At 43.5% G+C, this 7,973-nt stretch overlaps 1 protein-coding gene and 4 non-coding genes across 5 annotated transcripts; all 5 read right to left on the reverse strand.

Annotated features, from left to right (window-relative positions):
• Positions 1-936: 936 nt before the first annotated feature.
• Rps8 (ribosomal protein S8) lies at positions 937-3,540 on the reverse strand. The gene is made up of 6 exons (XM_046468952.2): positions 3,466-3,540; positions 2,959-3,065; positions 2,393-2,492; positions 1,845-2,020; positions 1,523-1,652; positions 937-1,104 (listed from the first exon to the last, which is right to left on the reverse strand). The coding sequence occupies exons 1-6, from the start codon at positions 3,467-3,469 to the stop codon at positions 995-997; spliced, it is 627 nt and encodes a 208-aa protein (XP_046324908.1). The 5' UTR covers positions 3,470-3,540; the 3' UTR covers positions 937-994.
• LOC124075456 (small nucleolar RNA SNORD38) lies at positions 1,219-1,287 on the reverse strand. The gene has a single exon (XR_006846069.1). It is a non-coding gene; the product is annotated as a small nucleolar RNA SNORD38 (small nucleolar RNA).
• LOC124075459 (small nucleolar RNA SNORD38) lies at positions 1,722-1,792 on the reverse strand. Its single transcript, XR_006846070.1, has one exon. It is a non-coding gene; the product is annotated as a small nucleolar RNA SNORD38 (small nucleolar RNA).
• On the reverse strand, positions 2,574-2,678 carry LOC124075460 (small nucleolar RNA SNORD46). The gene has a single exon (XR_006846071.1). It is a non-coding gene; the product is annotated as a small nucleolar RNA SNORD46 (small nucleolar RNA).
• LOC124075451 (small nucleolar RNA SNORD55/SNORD39) lies at positions 3,154-3,233 on the reverse strand. The gene has a single exon (XR_006846064.1). It is a non-coding gene; the product is annotated as a small nucleolar RNA SNORD55/SNORD39 (small nucleolar RNA).
• Positions 3,541-7,973: the final 4,433 nt, after the last annotated feature.

The following is a 7,973-nucleotide window of genomic DNA, read 5'->3' on the forward strand; positions in this document are numbered from 1 at the left end:
GTTTGAAGTCAGTTGGGCAACTTGGTGAGACCCTCTGTCAAAATAAATGGTTTCAGGGGATGGGATTGTGGCTCAGCGGTAGAGCGCTAGCCTAGCATGTGCAGGGCCCTGAATTCGATCCTCAGCACCACATAAATGCACAGAATAAAGGTATTGTGTCCAACTACAACTAAAAAAAAATATATATATATACATACATATACACACACACACACACACTTATTAAAAAAGGCTTCAACTTATGATCCTGCCTTAGCGTTCTGAGTAGCTGGGGTTCCAGGAATGCTCCACCATGCTGAGCAAAATGCTAACATGGCAGGCTGAGGAGTAAGAAATAATAAATCTCCAGCAATGAAAAAATTATATGGAATCAAAATCTTAAAATTTTGCAAAGGGGGTAAGGGATTACAGTTAGAATTGAACCCAGTGCCTCACACGTTAGGCAAGTGCTCTACCACTGAGCCACAACCCCAGCCCACTAACCTATTCTTATATAATCTGCTCTCAGAAACACAGAAAACTCTATGAATACAACTTTAAGGTTTCTAGATCATCCATTTACCCAAGTTGTAAACCTGGCTGTAAGTAAGCTCAGCATGCATAAGGGCCTGACTATGATCCTCAGCATGATCTTAATCAAACCCTTACAACACAGGTCCAAACAGGAAAGGGTACAGTATCTTTAAAATTCCCCAATAATACAGCTTCCATTGGGCCTGCACATGATATCTCTATGTCCACTGAGACCCAGTAAGAAACAATGGCCCTACTATAGAAATGTACAGTCCACACAACTCAATAGGCTGGGCCTTCAGGGAGATATGAGGCCAACGGGAACTCCACAGTGAGATGAACCTGGGTCAGGATAGAAGAAGGTAAGATGAGGGGCTCCACATTATCAACAGGAAAAAAGCCAAATTTCAGACAACATGAACATAGGACATAGAACAATAAACACCTTTATTACATGAGCTAAGATAGAAGGGAGGAGGACTTATTTGCCCTTCCGGGCTTTGATTTTCCTCAGATAGAACTCCAACTCCTTGCCTTCTAGAACATAGCCATCTGCTCGGCCACACTGTCCTGGTCTTGATGCAATGCAAGCTGTAAGAGATTATGTGGCCCTTAGTGAGTGAGAAGAAGCCCCACCCACCTACATATATCCTCTGAAAAGATCCACGTTGTCTGGAATCCTGGGGGCAGGCATGAAGCCCACTGTCTCCTCAGATACACTTTATCATCACTTCAAGTCAGTAGCAGAACTGGACAAAGTTTTCATCACTGAGACAGCCCCCTCAATGCCTGGGCTTCCCAAAAATACTCTTGAAACTAGAAGCCAAGCTTCAAGGATATGTGGATATACCCTTCCTACCCACAATTTTACACTTTACCTTCACACCAAGGTCCAATTATCATTAAACTCCCCTGATGAACCTTTTAAATAAACATGCCTGCAGTCAATCAACGGAGGGCACACTGCATCTTTGTGACTCCCATTTCCCCAATACAACAGCCATCTCACCAAGAAGCTTGCCCTGCTGGAACTGCTCCTCCAGAAGAGTGCTGATCTTAGCATTCTTCTTTCTTTCATCATACTTCTTTTGAATTTTCTTAGACCGCTTTTTGTTTAATATCTCTTCCTCCTCAGGAGTCTGAATAAAAAGGACACATATGGATTAGTTCAGGGAAGTCATCAGAACCTTCTTCAGCCCAATACCTGCCCTCCTCAGCATTAAAGGCATTCATCTCTCTCCCTTCAGCAGCAGAACTGGACAGAGTTTTCATCACAAGAAGGCTCAAGTCAGGCAGCCCTCCCCCTAACCCACACAGGGAGTAGCACGTACCAGCTTGGCCCCCTTCTTGCGGCCCAGGGGCAATGCATAGTGGGATTCGTACCACTGTCGGTATGGTGTGCTATCAATGAGCACAATGCAGTTCTTCACCAGGGTCTTGGTGCGGACTAGCTCATTATTGGATGCATTGTAGACAACATCAATGATCCTTGTTTTCCGAGTACAACCTGCTCACAAGAGAAATTCAGAATCAAGTCATATAAACCAAGGGCCAATTGGCCTTCCCTTCCCTTCCCAAGTAGGCACAGAAGGAGGGAACTCTACTTCACTCAGCCACGGTCATCAGCTCCTCTTCCACAATCCCATCTTTTCCTAGAGATGTTTGACAACCACCCTCTAAAGATCAGTTCCAATCCCTCAGGATACAGGCAGAATAGTCGGGATGGAAAAAACTCTCTTGCTACCTCAAGGTCTTTCAGCAAAGAGGAACTTCCAAGTGCTTTGCTCCAGAGTATGCAGTTCTCTTCTAAAAACACTTACAAAAGCTTAGCCAGGCTTAGGTGTTAAGTTTCCACCCACTTCTGAAGGGCCCCACTCACACTCAGAGCCCCATGAGAAGTTCCCCACATCCAGCCTCAAAGCACGATACTTCTTGTTGCCTCCTCGAACTCTGACAGTGTGTATCCGACGCGGTCCAATCTGCAGAATACAAGGAAACAAGAACTAGGTTATCAAGGAAAGCAAGACAAGTAAGGGAGGGGGACCTGGGCTCAAAGGAGGTAACTGTCAGTGTAACTATGACAAGTCCTTCCACTGGCAAGTGGCACACAGGTGACCAATACGGCCACAACCACGCCTAAGGATACTTTTTTCATCATTCTAGTTACCTCCTAAGAGAAAAACCTAAGACCCAACACAAGAAATGCCCACCCTTCCCAGAACTGATGAAGTCGCTGCAGGCAACTGTCTCTATCAGACAGTAAACTCAGGGGACCAAGTCCATAGACCATGCGTCAATTTAGCATTTATTCAACATATAAAGGTAGGGAGGCCGCGCAGTCCCTAACATCAGAACCCAAGAAAATCCACCACCTCACAGACCCGAGTACGTAACACAGTAGGGAGAAGCGACCTTTCAGGCAATAAGGCCCAAGCACGCACCTACCTTAGTGTTGGCAGCAGGGCGTCCCAACTCATACTTCCGCTTCTTGTGGTAGGGCTTTCTCTTGCCCCCAGTCTTGCGGCGCTTGTGCCAGTTATCCCGAGAGATGCCTGTATGTGAAAACGGGGACGGAAGCTTGAACGGCTGGGGCTCGGTGCCGGTGACTCACACGCTCCAGACCTCCCGCGTCCGGCGGGCCGCACGCTCAGCTCTCCAAGGTTGGCTTCCCCACTGCTCAGTCGGCAATGTGCAGCATTACCAAAGTGTCATCATACACATGCGGCCCAGCCATTGCTCTTTCCCGCGGCAGCCATTTGATGCCGCTTGCACTCTGGCTCCTCCGTAGTACCCCCACCAAGCCCCCAGCACTCTAAAACCAACAGGCCACCCCCTTCACGGCTGATTGTGACCGGAGATCGTGGCGCCTCCAGTTCTAAACTCGCCGTGGGGCAGGATGGCGCTGGATTGAGGTCACCCCGATCCTCAGCCCCAACTCAGAAGAACACTCACCCATGGCTCGGCGCCGGCTGGAAAGAGGAAACGCAAAGCTTCACGGTCCAGTTTGTGAGACCCTGCCCCGCCTCCTTTACGTCGCTTCCGGGCGACGTGACTTACGTCTGTGCGAGTCTAGCCAATGGCTTCACTCCGTCGACCCAGTGCTATTGGCCGCCTGCCTGTAGGCAGACTCGGGGAATGTTCCTGGGACAGTTTCGGTCGATTTGGAGGAGTTTAGGGCATTACTGAGCATGATTCTAATTCTGTTTTATTTTCTTTGGTGCCAGGGATTTAATTTAGAACCACTGAACCACTCCTCAGCCCTTTTTACATTTTATTTTTTAAAACGTAAGACAGATCGTTAAGTTGCTTAGGGCCTAGCTCAGTTGCTTAGGCTGATGGCTTTGAACTCGCGATCCCCCTGCCTTAGCTTTCCGAGCCGCTGGGATTACAGGCGGACGCTGTATTTAGGTTTTTGAAAGATTAGTTTCAGAAGGTACTCCAGTGGTCTAGAATGAGTGGTACTGATGAGGCGGCGTTGGTAAAGGCTGGAAGGCAGTGGAGATAGTAGACTTCGGTTTTGTTTCCAAGGGTTTGGTGATAGGTACATGGGGGTGAAGGAGAAGGAGTCAGCAAAAAAATTCTTTTAGTATCTCTTTTGTTCAGTTTGATGAATATTGGTGTCATTTAACAACACAGGGTAGGCTAAGTTAGCTGTTCTGGACGTGTTCATTTTTTGAGATCTGAATGAATCATATAAATGGCAATGACAGGTAAGCTGAATATTCATGTCTAGTCATCCTTATAGAAGAGATATAGACAGAAGGTGTTATTTCTGGTGCCACTTAATTACACTAAAATTCTATATCACCAATTGAAACTAATCTGACCTCCAGAAACATAGGAAGATAGATAATAGCCAAGTTTCCCAAACAGGCCAGTTTCAAATAGGCCCAGTGAAGTTCCCTTTGGTTTAATCCTTACCAAAAAGTAACCTGATGTTAACCAATCAATTATTTTTCTATGATTCTGTCAGTCCTTTTCTGCCTATAGCACCAACTTCTGCTCAGCTCATTGGAACACATTCTATTTTAGAGAATGAAGTGTTGCTCAATTCTAGAACTTCAAATAGAGCTAATTAAGGTCTTTACATTTGCTATTATTTTGTCTTTTGACACATGAAATACTGTGCTTTTGGGTTTTTTTTTTTTTTTTGAAACGTTTAAAAATATAAAAGCCATTCTTAGCTCATGGGCCTTGTCAGTGAAAAGTGGTTTGCCAACCCCTAGCATTAAGAAATTGACAACTGGGTATGGTGGCACACACCTGTAATCCCAGGACTCAGGAGGCTGAGACAGAAGAATCATAAGTTTCAAGCCAGCCTCAGCATTTTAGTAAATCCCTAAGTAATTTGGCAAGACCCTCTTTAAAAATTTTAAAAAAGAGAAAGGGTTTGGGATTGAACCCAGTGGTAAAGTGCCCTGGGTTTAATCCCCAATACTGAAAGAAAAAAAAAAAAAAGGTGACTGCCAGGCACAGAGGCTCTTACCTGTAATCCCAGCTATTCAGGAGGCTGAGTCAGGAGGGTCAAAAGTTTGAGGACAGCTGGACAACATAGCAAAACTCTGTCTCAAACTTAAAAAGGTCTTGGGGTCGGGGATGTAGATCAGTAGTAGAGAAGTGCCTCATGTGTGCTAGACAAGCACTCTGCCACGGAGTTACAGCTCTAGCCCCTTGATTGATTTTTATCAAAAACTATAAAGAGAATGGGAAGTTGAAAAATAAACAGTATGTAGACAATTATTTGAGAAGAATAACTTCAGAGGGGAAGATAAATTATATAGTGGCTACAGAGGAAGAATGCAGAGCAGAGGGGAAGTTTTATTTTTTATTTTATTTTATTTAGTTGTTGATGGACCTTTATTTTATTTGCTTATTTATATGTGGTGCTGGGAATTGAATACAGTGCCTCACACGTACAAGGCAAGCGTTCTACCACTGAGCTACAACTCCAGCTGCAGAGGGGAAGTTTTTTAAGGGAGTAAACTGATGTATAGGTCCAACTACACTAAGCTCCAGATTCTCTCTCATTCCTCGGCAGGCAAGCACTCTACCACTGAGCCACATCCCCAGCCCTATCTCTCTCTTTTGGAAGAGATTCAACATTATCCTTCTTTATCTTCAGTTTCCACTAGGTTTACAGTATATTCAGAATAAGATCAAAATTTCTTACCATGGCCTAGAAAACTCTGGGAGTATCAGGCCTCTGCTTTTCTCTTCAACTGGTCATCTACCATTCCTCTTACTCCAGGCATACTTACCTTGCTGTTCCTGTTTTCAGGCCTTAATGCTCTGACAGGAAAAGCTCTTCTCCCAAAGTGTCACACCCTGGGAGGAATTTCTTTCTTTCTTTTTTTTTTTTTTAAAGAAAGAATTTTTTAATATCTATTTTTTAGTTTTTGGTGGACACAACGTCTTTATTTTACTTTTATGTAGTGCTTAGGATCGAACCCGGCGCCCCGCGCATGCCAGGTGAGCACACTACCGCTTCAGCCACATCCCCAGCCCCCTGGGAGGAATTTCTGAGCTTGCTTCCCCCTCCTTAGTACTGAGGATTGAACCCAGGGGACTCTACCATAGAGCTACATCTTTTATTTAGTTATTTATTTTTTAATAATTTCCATTATTTAAATTTTTTTCACAATACCTTTATTCTATTTATTTTTATGTGGTGCTGAGGATCGAACCCAGGGCCTCACACGTGCTACGCAAGCACTCTACCACTGAGCTGTAGCCCCAGCCTTCCTTTTATTTTTTTTTTAAGAGAGGATTTTTTTTTTTAATATTTATTTTTTAGTTTTCGGTGGACACAACATCTCCGTTTGTATGTGGTGCTGAGAATCGAACCCGGGCCGCACGCATGCCAAGTCGAGCGTGCTGCCGCTTGAGCCACATCCCCAGCCCATTCCTTTTATTTTTTGAGACAGGGTCTTGCTAAACTGTTGAGGTGGGCCTTGAACTTGCAGTCTTCCTGCCTTAGCCTCTCAGGAAGCTGAGATTACAGGTGTGTATCAACCTGCATTCCTGTGACTGGCCTGAGCCTGATTCCAAAAGTAGCAACACTCATCTTTCTCTACCCATTTAATACTGCCTCTAATATTTTTCATGCTTATTATCTGTCTTCACCAAAATACACATGAGGGTAGAAACTAAATTCTAAAACATAGAATAGTGTCTATCATTTAGTAAATACTCAATATTAATATCTAAATGACACAAATATTTGAGCAATCTGTTGTTCTACTTACACTGTATTCACCCAGTTTTCCTATTAGATTTTGTAATACACCTTATTAATGCAATAAGTGGAAAAAACAACCACTTTGAAACAGAAAAAACACTTAACAAAATCCAGTACACTGCTGGGTGCAGTGGTTTATCCCTATAATCCCAGTAATTCAGAAGAAAGGTGGGAAAATTGCAAGTTATAGGCCAGCCTTGGGATTTTAATGAGGTCCTGTCTTAAATTTAAAAAAGGTAGTGGTGGCTGGAAATGTAGTTCAGCGGTAAAGCATCACTGGGTCCAATCCATAGTACTGCCAAAAAAAGAAAAGAAATGCAATATGCTTTAGTTATAAAAACATTCAATAAACTAGAAACAGAAATTTTGGATGGAGCAAAGGGGAGGGGGATAGGAAAGATTGTGAAATGAGATGGATATGATACCTAGGTACATGTATGATTGCATGAATGGTGTGACCCTACTTTGGGTACAACCAGAGAAGTCAAAAATTGTGCTCCATTTGTGTTCAATGAATAGAAGAGTATTCTGCTGTTATGTATAACTTATTAGAATAAACAAAAAAGGGAAAAAAAAGACATAGTGTATTATTTTGGTTAGGAAATAAAGTATTGAAAACAATGTAAAAACAACTAGAAATAGAATTGAACTTCCTTGACCTGATAAAGACTGTCTACAGGTGGATGTGGTGGTGCACGCCTGTAATCCTAGTACCTTAGGAGGCTGAGGCAGGAGGATCATGAGTTCAAAGCTAATCTCAGCAACCTAATGAGACCTTGTCTCAAAATAAAAAATAAAAAGGTCTGGGGATGTGGCTCAGTGGTTAAGTGTCCCTGGGTTCAATCCCTGGTACCCCTGCCCCCCAAAAAGTATATAGTGATTCCCCAACTCTTAATACTAAAAACTACTGAATTGTACATTTTACATATTATGGTATATAAACTGTATCACAATAAAGTCATTTCTTTCACCCAGGATTCAACCCAGGAGCATTTTTACCACCAAACTAAGTTGCCAGCCCTTTTAGTAGTTTGAGACAAGGTCTTGCTAAATTGCTGATGCTGGCCATGCACTTGTGATTTTCCTGCCTTGGCCTCCCAAGTCATTGGATTACAGGTGTGTGCCACAGCATCTGGCTAGCTTTTTTCAAGGCCAGAGAGTGCCATTTCTGTTAAGCTTGTGATTGGCCAAATTTTTGAATCCAGAAATCCAGAATGTGACA

Source organism: Marmota monax, unplaced genomic scaffold, assembly GCF_021218885.2.
Source record: "Marmota monax isolate L192 unplaced genomic scaffold, Marmota_monax_Labrador192_F-V1.1 WCK01_AAM20220418_F8-fsc00008, whole genome shotgun sequence".
Classification (NCBI taxonomy): domain Eukaryota; kingdom Metazoa; phylum Chordata; class Mammalia; order Rodentia; family Sciuridae; genus Marmota; species Marmota monax.

Coding starts and splice junctions, on each gene's coding strand:
- Rps8 (XM_046468952.2), bottom strand. Junction 2,493..2,958: donor GCCCTGCTGCCAACACTAAG/GTAGGTGCGTGC, acceptor TGTATTCTGCAG/ATTGGACCGCGTCGGATACA. Junction 1,653..1,844: donor GCAAGAAGGGGGCCAAGCTG/GTACGTGCTACT, acceptor CTTTTTATTCAG/ACTCCTGAGGAGGAAGAGAT.